The sequence below is a fragment of the Copidosoma floridanum genome, unplaced genomic scaffold (assembly GCF_036245765.1).
Source record: "Copidosoma floridanum isolate Cflo_tuat_1 unplaced genomic scaffold, Cflo_Japanese_pri ptg000001l, whole genome shotgun sequence".
Classification (NCBI taxonomy): domain Eukaryota; kingdom Metazoa; phylum Arthropoda; class Insecta; order Hymenoptera; family Encyrtidae; genus Copidosoma; species Copidosoma floridanum.
In genome coordinates this window covers 6772041-6788959 of record NW_028321878.1, presented here as the reverse complement: position 1 = coordinate 6788959, position 16919 = coordinate 6772041, and the positions used below count along the sequence as shown (strand labels likewise).

Below are 16919 nucleotides of genomic sequence, written 5' to 3'. Positions count from 1 at the left end.
TCGATTTCACCAGCTGAATGGGGCCGAGGGTATACAGGTAAAAAAAAAAAAAAAAAAAAAAGAGAGAGAGAGAAAAAGAGAAAAAAAATTTACTGCCCTCGTATAGAGAGGTACTACGCTCGGGCAGCACGAATCTGAGGTAAAATATGGGACTCGGGTTTATGGTTGCAGTTAACTGGAAATGTTTGCTTTGGGATTACGACGATGAAAACGTAATATGGGGTATGCGAGATCGGTTGGAGCATAAGAACAGAGGAAATGTATACATGTACACACCTACGCGTAGATGAGCTGGTTTTTAGAGACAGTTTTATGTGGACATTCGTCGTTAATGTCCGGGACAAGTGCATTGGCTCGAACGGGGAAGGATGAAGTGCAACAGAAGCGAGTGAATCTGTCGAAAATGAAAATCGAAGGGTGAGTCATGAGGGGACGGGGAGGTGCAGAAGACATCGGTGGGTGCAGACAGAGTAGGTGGTAAAGGAAGTCCAAAGTCCCAATCAATAACTCAACGTCATAAAAATCTGTTTTGAGCGCTGCTGAAGTCCGTGTGTACAACCCTACGTACATGCTGTGCGCTCGAGCTCGTGTCGAAAGGAAATAACAAGCCGGAGCCAAGGAGCGCTCGGGTTCGCGCGTCAGTCAAAACACACGTGACTTTTATTCCGCCAGCGGGTTTTATTGTTACCCCGAAGTGTTGTTTCAAACTCTCCTTATTTGCTTGGTCTTTTTTTTTTTTCTTCCAAGGGGGGAGGGGCACGTAGGATATTTTTTTACTTTCTTTCCTCCCTCGCGGTGAGTGTGATTTTACTTCGACGTTTCATTTTACAACTTATTGATCCAGGGCTTGAAACGATTTTCTTCAAGTTTTTTAAATAGAATACGTCTCTCATAGACGGTTCGCTGTGTTTGTCTCGTACAACTTGAACAACGAAATTCAGCACGAAGGTTGAAAAAAATCGTTTCGTGCCTCGAATTTCGTCAAATTCGTCAAAAGATTACGATGCACCGAGTGTATTTTGAGCCAAACGACAAAAAGCTGCTGTCTCGGGGGGGGGGGGGGGAAGGAAGAAAAAATTACCTAAAATTCGGTGTAAGCGTTGCACGGGAGTATCTCCTTTCAAGGTAATTTTAGTTGGCGCGCAAAGGCAATAAAAGAAAGATAGGGATCGAAAGAGGAGAAGAAAAAAAGGATCGAATTTACCATCAGCTCCGGGGGCAATCGAATGGATGAGCTTACGCGGAATCATGAATCTTTTGCAAATAAATTCTCTCTTCGGCCATTTTTCTCTCTCTCTCTCTTAGCATACACGCGTCTCTTCTCTCTTTTTTTTTCTCTCTGTTGGTTAAAGTAGAGACGCGAGGAAGAGGAACGACGACTAGAAAGGAAGAGCTGGGTATCAGGTGTCACGGAGCGCAAAAACATGCGAAATCAACGCCTCGTGAGGCAAAGGAGCTCGCCAAAATCAGCCAGGCACTTTTTGCTCCCTCCCTCTCGTTCTTCTGGAGAAGATTGCGTTTCGTTGCAAGGCACGCCAGGGTGGTCCTCTATCCTCGTGCAGCTTCCTTTCCAAAACCCCACACTACTCTCCCCCCCTTCTTTTTTGGCGTTCCTCTTACTTAATTTCGTCCGAGGTTTTTACGTAAGCTTCGATGTTTTCGTAATTTTTCGACTTTCCTGGTAGCTGGCAAATAAGACCCGAGTCCAATTGGCGTAGCTTTAATTTTATCGTTATTACCTACTGTTACTCGGTCGAGGGATCGCGCTACGATATGAAGTCGCGCGAAATTTGATATTTCGTTTTTGGCGAGCCTTGCGTTGACGAGGTGTGTAAACGTATACGTGCGTTTTGACGCCCGAGTCTATTAGACCAAACGAGTTTGACGAGTTACCCGATACCGTATACTCGAAAGAGCAAAATATACATCACGCCGAGAGATTAATTGGCTCCCTTTAATTTAAGGAACGTGTTGTTATTCCTTTTTCTATGGTTTTAAGCGCGCACAGTTACATCCTGTCTCAATTTATACGGTTGCCTACCGAGTATTGCACTTTTTTTTTCTCAGGATCCTAAACACGTGTAGCGGTCACTGATACTTATAGTTATGCTAGACCATGTTATTATATACCTATATGATTCTAATAGTGCGTACTGCAATAAATCGCGCATTGGTAGGTGAAATAAATTAGAAGTGCAATGTATCATCTACTCCGATCGAGCTACTAAAGGTTTTTTTGTTTTTGTTTTTTTTTTTGTTTTTTTTTTTACTAGGAAACAGACGATAGATGGAAAAATATCATGAAAAAAATAAATAAATAAATAAATATCTCTACAATCAGCAATAATAAGAGTAGGTTTCCAAATTCCCCGTCAGTAAATTAAGTTTCATGAAATGACTACAAAATCTATATTCATAAAATTATTTAAAAAAAATTAAAGTCTAATTTCCTTGTTATTTAACACGTATGCAGTAAGCCCAAAAAGTTCCTCGTGTAAATAAACGAAGAAACAATGACCTGTTAAGAATATTAAATGTTTAATACAATCGCCTAAAACCGAAACACTTAAAATTTCGTATGGTTCACGTAATAAACTGAAACTCATTATAAATAAAATAATAATGTCTCTGTTTTCCCTGCTTCATAGGATATTTGGTAATATACCCAATCCAAGGTGACATCAATCAATCACGAATAAATATATATACATCGAGGCAAGTTTGATTTTATTTCCAAGAACTTGTAAAACTCGTATACGGCAAACGTCGCGAACAATAATTCATCGATAAATCACAACACCCGGCTGTCACCTCAACGCGGCAACGTCGAATAAAATATTTGTCAAAATTTACAGCCACGCTACAATATATACATAAAACAGCCTCAACATCAGCATCATGATTCACGGGGCTCCGTCGGAAATGAAATATTTACAATTCCGCGGAACAAACGCTCCACCGCGATCATGAAAATAAATGTTTATTAATCGGCGCGTCGCTTTTTTAACTGTATTGGAGCTGCTTCGACACCGTAGACACAAATAAACAAACAAACACGGGACTATACATTCGCGAGCCTAACGAGCTCGAAACGAGAGGAAGAGAGAAAAAAAGGGGGATTCAAACGCACGTTGCACGCCCACCCGTTAATTCTCATGATTTATCAAGGCCCGCTACATGAGGAGCGAGAGGGAGAGCATCGCACGCGGTGGCGAGAGAGACAAATTCGAAACACCTTCGGAGACGGGCTCCCCGGCGGGCTATAGTCGAGCCTCGGACCACGACCATCGGATGTATATTTATACACACGCGGGAGTAGAGAAGAGGAACAATAAAAAGAAAATGAATATAAATGTAAATGCTCGTATTTATGTGAATGTATATAACAACTGGAAAGGAGGGTCCGACAGATCGATTGGGTCTTTCTTTTTCTTCATTATAAGACTAGACCATCATCATGCACGGATGCTATTGGAAAAAACAAAAAAAAAAAGAAATTTAATTGCCATTTTCCTCCGAATGATAAATAAAATACACGCGCAGCGAACCGAACTGGGAATGTGAATTTCAAATGGGTTTCGTGTTTGCACTCGGGCGCTCGGGGATGATCGGCAGCATCAACAGTACCTATACAAGTTGATGATGGAATCATATACCTATACTGGGTACGGACAAATGGGATGAAATTTTCGAGCGAGTATAATATATAATATAATGTGTACACGATGTGGGAAGGAGGGGGAGGGGTGTACGTATAAGTAGGTATACGCTCGCGAGTATCTGTTTATGTTCCGGCTCACGACGCGAGCGCGCGAACCTGCGCCGGTCTTTTGGTCAGCGGAGGCGAGCAACGAGCCAGAGGAGGATGAAACGAGCCAAGAAATGAGACGCAAAGGAAGAGAAAGAGAGGGGGACGACGCGAGAAAAAGAAGAAGCGCTTACAAGGTAAAACGAGCGAGCCGAGAGCGGTGGTTGTATATGTATATATATACGCACCTTATACATGTACAGGATGAGGAGGAGAGGGAGAGAAAGAGTGGATGATGAGAGACGAGAGGATTCTGGTTTGTGGGTACAACCGTTGCCTGCAGCCCACAATTATGATAATAGCTCCCTGACGAGTCGTTAGCCCTCTGCAACGCAAGTCAGCTCTTTTATCTATCTCTCTCTCTCCTTCGCTTACCACATAGATGTATATGTATACACCTACCTCCTTCAGCTCTCAAGCTTCCCTCCCCTCCGCCCCTTGACTCTACACCCGATGCACCCTTTGCTCCTCTCTCGAATCCTTATGTACTCGCATCGCGAGAGCTTTGTCATCGCGACTCTGCTTGCTCTTCCCTTCGTGTTTTCTCAACTTGCCCGCCAAGGGTTATATGCTCTCCTCTAGCTGGCACGTATGACCTAAGCGGCCGGGGGAGTCGAGAAAGAGGGGATGGGGTGGGGGGTTCTCAAATTGATAAGGGTTGGGCCGTCCGTGCAATGTAAACAATGAGCCGGGCACCGCAGGCCATTATGCCTCCCTGGGTTTTCATCGCTCCCTCATGTTCCCCCTTGATTTTTTATTCATCGTTCCTTTCTTTTTTTCTTTTTTTGTTTGCACATTATTCCGGACCGTTGTTTACATCGAGTTATAACGTGTGCATGTGCATACACACGCAGAGCTATAGTTACGCTACACATCGGAGGGGGATGGAGGTAAATTGCGCTCGAGTCTGTAATGAGATTTCGTTAGGATCTGGATTGCTTGCCGTTTCTGCGTCTGCTTTTACCACCCCATTCCCCCCCCCCACTCCTCACTCTATTTACTTGATGCAATTTTCTCCGTGTGCAATTAAACGCACGGATTTGTTTCTCCGTGTACCAGGTCTCTCTCCATTTGGTAGGTTGGCCGTTGCTTCGTTTTCGTTATTGTTGCGTGATTTATTTATATTACCGCTGTCGGTTTTGGGTAAACAAGTAAAAAGGACATTGAACGTGTTTATGTAATATTCTTTTGAGAATCGCAACACGTACACAGTTTATTGAGGAATTACGTAGCTGTCGGGGGGAGGGGGAGGTCAGAAAAGGACATCGATAATGATATTGTTCAAGCAAACATCATTTTTCCCGGTGAAATCAACGTATTTGCGCGTGACGCGTAAATTATACCCATAACGTTATGCAAAAAAGGTGCTTTTACTTCCCCCCATCACTGCAAACTTGAGAGCAATTACTTCGATTCGTTTCTCGTTCGAGTAATTACAACATCCATAATTCGAAGACGGACCAAAGTGCACTTATACATACTCTCGGAAAGAACCTCACAAATTAAAAAGACCAGCCCCCAACCCTTGCCCATACAAATTAATCCTTGCACGGCATGAAAAGAGCGTGTACGCGTGTTGCGTGTATACCTATACAGCAAAGAAGTAAAGAGTCCGGGGAAAAGACCAACAGCGCGCGCGGATCACACGCTCTATAAAATCGCAAAAGCAATCTAAATTAAAGCTCGGACCACTTAGGTACACACTCTATGTACGCGACTCGGGGAAGAAGAAAAAAAAAAAAAAAAAAAAACCTCGTGCGTTTGCTCCATATACACCTCGCCTCGGCAACAACCGTACCTATATTATACTCATGTGTGTATACATAGCCAAGCGTCGACCTCGTTTTTCCTCACCGTTGTCTCTGCACTCGCATCCAGAGGAGAGTAATCACGAGTACCTAAATGAAAGGGGAAACAAAAAAAAAAAAAAAAAAAAAAAAAAAACCACAACAATAACGGGAGAGCTACTGTATACACGTATATACAACGTATAAGGAAAAGGAGCTCGCGTGCGGCGTAAAGGAGGTATAGTCTCGGTTTGGATGTTACAATATCCCACCCTCGGCGGAGCGGGCCCTTTGATGCTCTCTCTCTCCTCCTTAGCAGCGTCGGCGGCTCGCTTGGCTTCCCGTCTTTCGCTCCTTTTTTTGAAAAACACGCCGAGCCAGCGTTAATTGCAGGTCGCCCGCGCGATATCGGGACGCTCGCAGACTGCTCTCTCGCGTTATTATGTGTATAGGTATACTCTTGCTCCGGTGCGCGAGGTAAAGATAACAAACTCTTACATTTCGCGGGTGTTAGCGTTTGGCGTTGGTAAACTTGTGGCTTGCGATGCAAAACCGCACGGAGGTGCGTGGGTGTTTGGGTATACGAGGTATTTGGACAGGACGGCGCTCGTGTTGACAGGGGCGGCTCTTGCCTTATTATACATCTTTCCGAGTTATAGCTTGCGCCCTTATCGCTCGTGTGTATGTACACGTGGATCAAGGAGATTACAAGGTGTGCGCGCGAAGGGGAGGTGCCCCGTTTGTTGTTCCCGAGCTGGATAGTGCTTTGACGCGAGGCGCTTTCTTTAATCCCCGGTGATTACCTGAACCACCCTCGTTCACGGTTAATTGTATATATACGTTCCTGTGCACGCGCGCGGTTCGTGGTAATGGAGGATTAAGTATATAATATACCTGCTCGGTGTTTTTGTTTCAGTTCATTCGGTGCAAATGATCGTGATCCATCATCCTCTCGTGTGCGACGGTGCACGCGGATCTAAAAAAAATCGCGCAGTTTAGTCCCTTAGCACGTAGCGAGCAGACAAATCTGCATCTTTATAATACCCACGCCGTGTACCCATACCTCTTTTCTCGCTGCATATATAAATACACGCGTCGCGGGGTAGGGTATTAAGGTGTACGCGCGCGTTTGGCTACGATGTTACGTCAGAATAAATAAAGGATTACGGAAGGACTTGCGCCGACAAAGCAACGGAAGATCCTTCTCTCTCGTCTATCTTGGAAAAATCGACGGGGAAGTGTGCGCTGCATCGCAATGGACAAAGGATGATGGTTCTGATGCTTCGATTGTGTATCAAAACCTTTTTTTTTTTTTTTTTTTTTCTTTTTTTTTTCATTCAACAATCCTACGAGTGTAAACTGTAACGTACCTTTATGTTTTCATTTTCAGCCACGCAAGAAGATGAGTAAATATTATCAGAGCATCCGATATAATCGTTCAGTCTTAAATTAGAGTATGATAATTGTATAAAAAAAAAAAAAATGTATAAATAAATATGCCGTTGAAAAATCGAGGTATTTAAAAAGGCGCTCGTTCCTTCCAAATTACCAGACACACAGTTTTGTTTTCCGTGAGCGTGTACGCGATTACAATTATGCGCTTTTCCGCCCTTATTTACATTAAATTACGCATAGGCCCATTACATTCACAGATAAGAGCTTACATTCTTTGCCACACGAGAGAAACGAGCGTGATAAGTAGGTAAGTTATACAAGCAGCAATACGTACACAAAGGCCCATTCACGAACAAAGACGGGCTCTGTACTTGATTTGAAATTAACATTTCGCGGGCAGATTGGCCGCGGTTCATTGAAAACACTCCATTGAAAAGGCATCCCAGATGAAGATACAAAACACGCTTACGGGTACCCCTGCACTTCCGCGAGAAAACCCAAATCCCTTACTCGGGAATCCCGTCTAGATAACAAAAAAGCACCGTCATCGCGCGAAATCGTAACTACAAAGTGCCATTCTCGATCGCGTTTCACTCGCGCGGAGGTGCAATAAAATAACAACCACCCGACGCCCAACAATCCACGCGAGAGACAGTACCTATACACGTATAGGCACTCGTGCACTCTCCATGGGGGAGAGAGAGAGAGTAAGCGTTGGGTGGGGGAGGAAAAAAAAGGAAAAAAATCAATTGGGAGGTGAGCGAGAAAACAAGGCAGAGCCTTATCTGCAGGGCAGCGGATAAGTCCGCGAACAAAGGAACTTTTCGAGAGGAAAGGGAGCAAAGGCATAGCACGGAGATAACGTGCCGTGGCGCATTATGGGCTTTCGAAAAAATAAAAATTGAAAGGAAAAAAAGACGCGAGGTATAATGCCTGCGATTATCGAAATTATTTATGGAGTCGAGTCGAGTACGTAATGTACCTATGCGGGCCGTGCGTTTCAGTGCTGGCTCTGGTAAAAACAAATAAGCGATTATTACGTGAAAAGGGCCCCGAGAGCGAAACGAGCAGGCAAGGGAGCACATCATCCAATATCGCCCCTGCCTCTTCTTCTTCTTCTTCCACGTAAAAGTGAGATGTAGTATATTATATGTACATGAGCTCCGGGAGGCTGATTTTAATTATTTGCACTGGCAAGTACACGTAACGAGGGCCCATCTTCTTCCCCTTCTTCGTTTTCTTGCTCCGGTTCCTCGGATTGATTGGCCCGCAAATGTGAAATTATTAGGAACGAAGGAGATGCACACGGGGAATTGGTTGGCTGGCCCACATCGTTCTCGCTCCCAGTTTTGTACTCATCTCCCTCAAAGTTACTCGTGTATACGTGTATAGGTATACGGAGGGGCTATATAATAACTGGCCTCGGTAATCGGGCGCGTCGTGAGGAGCTGCTCTTGGTATATATAAGTAACCACGTATCCTGCACACACAAGCAAACGAGTGCAAGAAGAGCGAGAATTGGAGTGGGAAAAGCAGCGCAAGTTGATGTTCGCGGAGATGTATCGTGAGGAGCCTCACTCTCCCGCCCTTGGTTTTTTTTTTCCCTCTGCCTCTTCTTTTTTTTCCACTTCGACGTGGGAGTTCCACGCGCGATATTTCGCCAGGACTAATTGGCAGATTTTTTATTGCGCGTGACGAGAGAGAGACGCTTTGTATCGCGTTATTTATGATTTGGTAGTTTAAATGGAAATTGATTGCCCACAGCTTCCTCATCTCTCTCGGCCGTCGATTGTTTTCTTCCTCGCTTATTTCTTCCTGTTGCCGTCGTCTTTCAGCCCGTGTAAAACTCAATTAAGAGCGAGATGCCTCTCAGGCGGCTTATCGCCCGCCCGGGTGTATATCTCGGGTGTAATTAAACGGCTCCTGGCAATTGCGTGCATAAATCGAGCCTAATTAAAAATGTACGGCCCTCGTTTTGTCATTTTTCATTAAAAAATGTAACGGTTTCCGAGAAATAATTTCTGCGTGCTTGTTTGCTCAAATTAATGAATGCTCTTTTTCACCAAACTGTTGAACGACAGGGGGAGAGCAAAGAGAAAAAAATGATGGATTAAAAAAAATGGAGAAAGCGATAAAAAAAACTCAAGTGCCGCTAACTTGTAAATTTGAATGATTATCCTCTAGTATCGTGGGTAAAAATAAGAAAAGCAATGTACATGCGGAAGAGAACGGAAAAGTAATCAGTGTAACTGGGAATCTAATCGGCTGGTGTAGGGAATAAGCTAGTTAACCAGAGCAATGGAGTTTCATACAACAAATATCAAGCAGCAAACTGTAGGAGATGAGTACGTTAGCAGCAGCTACATAGCTCGGCGAGCGCTACTGGTAGTAGGAAGCATAATATGCTCTGCTCTACGTGCTGCCGCTTCTTCCTTTACTTGCAGTAGAGATATATCTCTAACACATCTCTTTTTTCCGCGAGTGTAGGCGCACTTATGAATGCAAACCGAAACCAAAAGAGAGAAAAAGAGACTGTGTCTGCATATAATATGCAAGAAATGTAGGAAAGAGAGAAACAACATCCCGGCACAGATGCACTGCTCAAGTACTTAGTATATAATATTATGCACTGTATACTTACCAAAACCACTCGAGCCTTTATGCTGATTTTCCACCGTGCAAGGTTATATTCTTTTGTGAGAATTAAATACTTAAGTATTTGTCGAGCTCGGTTCATAATCACAGATAATATCTGAACCACTCTTCCTACCCCTTATGTTGTAATACATAATTTATAGGACGACTCAAACGCTGTTACGTCAATCGATTATTTAGGTTATTATACAAATTCTTACTTCGAGCATGTATCATTTACTGTCTGTGTTTATCTCATTAAAATCTGTCAATATTAATGTCCCCTTCCGCTACTTGACCTTACTTACTCATTAAAAAATAAAATTAAATCTAAATCTTATTAAATCTTGCGATTTTTAGTACTTACCATGATATAAGTATGTATGTGGGTATGTTACTCAGGTTGACACATTCATTTGTATATAATAGCGCTTTCATTAGCTGTACCACCTGTAGTAAATCACAATACTTAAACATCGCTTATTCAATACTTTCAATTTATTACATATGTTAAATGATTTGAAGACATACGCAAACGATGAATCTGATACTTTCAATGGTTCCAAATGGCCCGAATGGGAGTCGGCCACCCAGAAGATGCAGAAAAAACGATGCCTCCTGGAGTAGTGCCATCATCCTCTATTGTGACATTGCCAAATAAAAAACGTCACTCGTTCTCAGAGGTAACCTGAAAACAATACCTCCTGTCAAATTAGATCCGCGCAAGCAGAATGTCAACTGCCACTTTGATGTGTAAAGATTGTCCTTTGCTTAAAAATGACACAAAAGCCCATAGCCGGGTATGACATACCTCTGTACTTTTACGCTGTCCAGCAACGGCGAGACATCAAAGCAGTAGATCTCGCCAGGTTCAAACCTACTTTGCACACATACAAAGACTGTCACCCGAGCATAAACAAGGCAGTTTCTCAATAAGGGGGATATGGATATTGGATGCCCATGTAAAAAGCTACTGTATCCTATATACTCACATTTTGCAGTAGCTGGCAGAAAGATCAAACCAAACGGCTCATCAAGTCCCTGCATCCCCTTTTTCGAAATGTCACTAATGCACATAGAAGAAATCCGTGGCGAATCGAAACAGTTTCCTGGCGTGACGAAAACGAAACCATCAGTCTCCTCCTCGACTCCGGAAAAAAAAGATCTCTTGGAGGAAAACCGTAACCCGGTGGCCGTATAAGTTATAACACCGGCCTTACACACACACGTAGGTATACTTATACATGCCACGCGTAACCAACGAGCACAAGTATATAGAGGGAGAGAGAAGAGAAACGACGAAGGATAGAAGACGAGAAAACGAGCCTCCTGTGCTCACGTACACGCTTTACACGGTACACACACACACACACACAAACACAGAGAGTCGTTGTGGCTATAAAAAGGAAGAATACAAAAAAGCAGTCAGCGGTGCAGCAACGAGGGTAAAAAAAAGAACGCGACGAGCTTCGGGTGTTCTCGGGCAGGTTCGCCAAGGGCTCCGATCCGTGTATTTCGGAGTTTCGGAGCAGACCGCAGCGCTCGGCGCGCATGCGCACTGTGTTCAGCAGACGGCGGCGGCGGCTGCTATACGTGCCTCCACCGCTTGGTCCGCGGGTCAGTGTCGAGCGACGAGTCCGCCGATGGCGGCCGCGGCATAACCGATCGGGGTTTCCGCGAGTAAACTCCTCGCGTTTGGCTGTCCAATTACTTTGGACTTGTGATCTCTGATCAGCTGCTGTTATTGTTTACGGCCACGCCTTGTCACTGACACTTGTGTACACTGCCAGACAAGTGCCGACTCTTGGCGAATAAAATACACGTACAATCGCGCGTCGTTGAACTGTCAAAGAAGCCGCACGGTGTATATACTTACTTATCATATACACATTTGCACACTCTATTTTTTCTCCGAGGCAACCTCGTGCTGGCTCTCGCCGCTGTCGTTTGTTGTAGCGGCAGCAAGTACACCAACTTACATATTAAACGGAGCAGCTGTGCACGGGAGGTTGCCGTGTGTCGTGCTCGTGTATAAATAAGTACTATACATAGGTGGTTACAGTGCGCTCGTATACGTATATTATATAGTATCGGCGAAGGAGCAAGAGAACGGCCTGCTAAGGAGGAAGACGGAGAAGAAGGCACATAATACACGAGAGGGAGAAACCGAGAAAGAAAAGAAAGAGCAAGGGAGAGAGAGAGAGAGGAGTTCAGGATGCGAGGGAGCAGCGGCTCTCCCCGGGAAAAGGCATCATCTACAACAGCAGCCGAGAGACGCTGAGGCTCCTCTCGGCCTTCGCCTCCTCTCCATCTGGTTTTGCCCCCGGTACATATATACACACACAAGCACGCTGCACAATACACGCGCACGTATAGGCCCTCGACAATGGAACATCCGCGTGTGTTTCGCGCTTAAAAATAACAAAATCAAACGATTCGATTCAGACGTGCGTTAATAAGCACACGAAGAGGGTTTGTTTGTATCAGCCGTTGTTGCTGTCGGAAAGTACAGAGTAAACTGCGTCAGGATGAGGCTGTCGATCGGAGCTGCATTGGCGGTGGGCGCGTGTCTGCTGCTAGCCGAGCCGGTAACCGGCTTCTTCAACCTCTTCCTCAGCCAAGCGGAGGTCCGCAAGCTCATGGGTAAGTTTCGACTTGTGTACTTGAATTATTATAAGAATACACCGTATATATATGCCACGAGCGTATATTTAACATGCGCGTGAGTACACAAAAAGCTTTCAACGTCCTGTTTATTTGAAGTTACGGAGTTTTATCGTTTCGCGGCGATTGTTTTTTCTGTACACTCGTTCTCCAACTGTACGGTGATTTACTTTGCACGCGTGGCCGGCTGGATTTGGACCGATTGATTTGTTTATCTTGGATCCATCGGGGCTTCGTTTCTTTCTTTTTTTTTTTTTTTCTCGTCCAAGAATAATGCGCCGCTGGCTGGCTTTTTACCGTTACTAACGACGGGAGGGATCACGAGGAATCGCTGGTGCGATCGTCCGTCAAATCATCTTTTCACTGTATAGTATAGTTGTCGATAAACGTTATATGTGTGTGTTTTGTAAATATTTTACGGTAATATTTGAAGTTGGAGTAAAAAAAACGGTTGCATGAACATCAGCGTTATATTATCTCTTATCTTCATCGTTCCGCGTGATTAATCACCGAGGCGTGAAAGTTTCCACAAGCACTCTCGCGTCTATACCGAAAAGTACGCGTCTGACCAGTTTTGCCATGGGAATGTGTTTTTATGGAAATTCCCGTGGAAAATGAAAGATAAAAGTACGACGAAACTGTTTACGTTTGGATGGGGGGGAAAAAAAAGAATACGTTCCCGACGAAAAGCCGTCGCGAGGGACCGATAACTCTAATTTATAATTCAAACGGTACTCCAGCCACATGTACAAATATACCTGTCTGTATTATGTACTTTACACATAAAACCTCGCGCTAACGAAGCGTGGCGCGACGCGTGAATCCCGCAACCAGCGACACAAAAAGTATGATCTCTCCCTCGATTTGTAACCGATGACCGGTATATAAAACGCTTCGCCGTCAACTCGTTAAATTGGTTTGTAAAACCTGATAGTGTAAGCACCGTCAGGTCCATTAAAGTGTCCATTGCTCGACGTTGTAAAGGTTTTTCCCGCGAGCGAGTTCCCCAAAGCCGAAATCAGCTGAGAAAGAGCCTGAGTCCATCCTATAGAGAAACGGTGGGGCGGGGAAGCCCAAGATCTCGGACGACTCTCTTAAAGAGAATTGGAAAAAAAAGTAGCCAAACGGTAGCCGACAAGGTGTTATTTTTCTCAAACACCAGCAAAACAGACCCGCGTCACAATGCGCTGAGCAACAACTCACGGGAAGCTCTTGTCCGTGTATATGTATACACACAATGAGAGGTGTTCCCGGCATGCGGACTCGCCAAGGGTGGTGGGAGATAAAAATGCGTGGCGCGCGAATGAAAACGAGCCGAAGAATTCGAATTAACGGCCGTACGGGGTATAGACGTTGCGCGCAACACACTCTTACTTATAACTCCTTTCCTCGGACTCGTTACGCCACGGGAACCGATCGCCGGAAACAATTTACCTTTTCCGTCCCTCGGCTATACACTCTTTTTTTTCATTCCTTCGGACTCGCGATTTTCCACACGCGGCTCGTCGATCAAGCACGTGGTCCAATATCCCGTGCACCGGAAAGGGCAAAAATGTCCATCATCCTCATGACGGCCAACTTGGCGCACAGAGTCCCGGTAGCCGCGTTGAAAAATCAAAACACACATTCCGATTATCCCGGTCGAGTATTAGAGGCGAGCAGAAAAAATCACGGAGTGTCGAGAGTCGAAAGCCACGGGGGAGGGGGTGCCGCCTACTCCCCCAGCAGGAGCCTCGTAATTTACGACGCCTTCGGCTCTAACAGCACACGACTCTCGTTTCGCCAGGCCAGCAACGGGCATTTTACACACGAGCCTCCCCGAGTATACACGTATACACTAGCGTGGGTGTTGGCGTACGTACAAGCCGGGGGTCCGGTTTTCTGCCGTGTTTATTTTTCGAGCACCCATATCTTTCCGCCGTCCGCGTCGCGGTGCCGGTCTCTCTCGCGAATCGAACAAATAAACTGACGCGGCCGCGCGAGAGAGAACGAGTTGTTTGCCAGGGCGAGTACACCGTATATAGAGTTCGTTTTTCTCCCTCTCGCGTCTATACATATATTAAAGGACTAGACTGCGGGTTCACGTGTATATATATAATATACATTGTGTACACTCGGCCGCGGTGAACCCGAGGCGAGAGGATTAAGCCTCCACGCGCACCTACACGACAATGCTGGAAATTAAATCTCCACCGTATAGGCCGGACACATCATCTTTTATCCTCCTGTACCCTGGGGATTATTGTCCTTTTTTTTTTTTCCTTAAAGAGCTGTCGGGAGGAATTTTCTCCGATGCCATCGAGCCGTCCGATGGGCGTCTCAGATGTTTCGTCGCATGGAGCTGATTTTTTTCTGAGGGAGATGACGTGATACGAAGATAATGGACGAGTATAGAGCTGGCATTTGGCGAAAACTTTCCGACGACGGACCGGAATGTTTAGGAAATTTTTTGTACAAGCTTTCGACCGTTTTGCTTTCACCGTGTGCACACGCCTGTATGGGCTTCCAATTTGCAGCGCCGAGTCATAACACGCGAATAATTAATTCCCGGCGCATATAAGTGCGGAGCGAAAGAGGTCGCCAAAGAGGAGGAGGAAGAACGCGCTCTCTCTCTCTGTTTCCCCCTTTTTATCCTTCGGCACGAGTGCATATATATATATATATACACTCGTGTTTCGGAAGCAATCACCCTCTTAACTCGATTAATTACAATTTACTCGTGACGAGGTTGTTTATACGCTACCCCATCATCCTCGGGCTTCTCTCCGCACGTCTACCGTACACGTGCGTGTACACACGCGACCCCCTCTTTTTTGTATAATCGATGTATATATATACAGCATACATGCACATCTGCATATTGTACACCAACAGCAAAACGCCGAGTACTGCAAACAACTCGTGCATCTATAAACGCTTATAGCGGATTCAAAAGAGAAGCGCGCACGGGATGTATGGTATACAGATGTAACAAAGTGGAAAGGAGGGAAAGTAAATTGCGCGAAAAACCTTCGATCTGACGTGGAGGAGGAATACATCATACACCTTCCGGCTAGCTGATGTACACCCAGCAGGGTTGTAATGGTGTTTTGATTTAAATGCGATGAATTACGAGGTGAGACAACATCGGCTCCTCTGACGGAAGGATTTACGGTCGGGAGAGATGATTTGCTGACCGGTTTTGTGGTAGGATCGGGCGAGGGTACTAGAAGCACAAACATTCCTTCGCTGAAAAATCTTCTCTTTGATAGTTCTTTCGCGTGAATCGGATGGTATAATATAGCCAAACGGTCATATGGATATACCACACAGTACACAATATATTATGACCGAATTCGAGTCCTGCACCCAAACTCGTCTACGTAGTAGATCTGTGAGTTGACTAACAAAAATGGCCACGAGTGCGTGCCATACCATGATATAAAATACCATTAATAAATTACTTTAATTTTGACACTTGTGCTACTAATTTTTTTCTCCTCAATGCATGTTATATATCGAGTTATATATTATGTGGCATCAAATGATCACAGAAATAGACCTGCTCATTTTTGTCACATGCGATAAAAACAAATGGCAAACAAAAGAGCTGTCATTTCAGCTGTAGCAAGCCGAGAGGAAAAAGGCATCGAGGAAAAAATGAAAATACTTTGGTATGAATGCACGTAATGCAAGTATAGGTATAAATATTATTATACGTAAGTTACAAAAAAACGTACAAATAGGGAGAGGAGAAGTATACCAACATTGTGAACGAAAGAGAGGACAACAGGTATAACTATGGGAGTAAGGAGAGAAAAAAGACGGTCCATTATTTCGGGGCAGAAAAATAATACTATTGCGCGCATACGTGATGTAAAATATGTATACATGAAACGAAATTGGAAAAGTTCCTTCGCCCACGTTGTGTATGCGCGTACACATGAATACTCGTGCAATAACGCTAAAGGGAAGAGGAGAGTAAATCCCATGTATCTCGTATACATATATACGCGGTGTAGCTTCCATAGCTTTGCCTCTTATCTCGTTACGCGTCGACGAGGCACTTAACAATTGCCGTCGCGAATCGATGCGCCGCTTATAGTTATAACGAGCCCCTCGCTCCGCAGCTCAGCCCTCGACAACAACAGCATGCGCATATGGAAGGCGGTGCCCATACACGGAGGGCCGTTGTCCATTTTTTTTTTTTTTTTTTTTTTCATACCCTCGTGTGGCGTTTTGTTTGCCTTTCGACGTCAATTTGCATGGAAATGAGCCAAAGACGGCTCAGCTATATGGTATAATAGGCGAGCAGGTATACGCGTGTGTGTTTTGCACGTATAGAAGGCGAAACGAAGGATATATGAGTGACGAGAGAGAGAGAGCTGCAGCTACACGCCACGTGAATTTCAATACGTTTCGACCCTATTTACGGGCACCCGTCGATATTGTTGGGTTTTATTGTATAGGTACCGATGAGGTGTGTCCCGTTCCTTGCAAATAAATCCTTTTTTTTTTCCTTTCGCTCGTGACTTGAAAAGTACAAGTTTTTACGGCACATACAATATTTATATGAGTAGCCAAACTCGGAGAATTCCGGATTTACCTTCTTTCGGCTCTTGACGCTTAGTCAACGCGATCTCGTTACTTTT

General features: G+C 44.7%; 1 protein-coding gene across 1 annotated transcript in view; it reads left to right on the top strand.

The window, feature by feature from the left end:
• Nucleotides 1-11278: 11278 nt before the first annotated feature.
• The window catches only part of dnt (tyrosine-protein kinase Dnt), a 39431-nt gene continuing 33790 nt past the window's right edge, over nucleotides 11279-16919 (top strand). Inside the window, exon 1 of the mRNA XM_014358927.2 lies at nucleotides 11279-12267. Within this exon, the coding sequence (XP_014214413.2) occupies nucleotides 12153-12267 (115 nt within the window). The 5' untranslated portion in view covers nucleotides 11279-12152. The remainder of the gene's footprint in view (nucleotides 12268-16919) is intronic.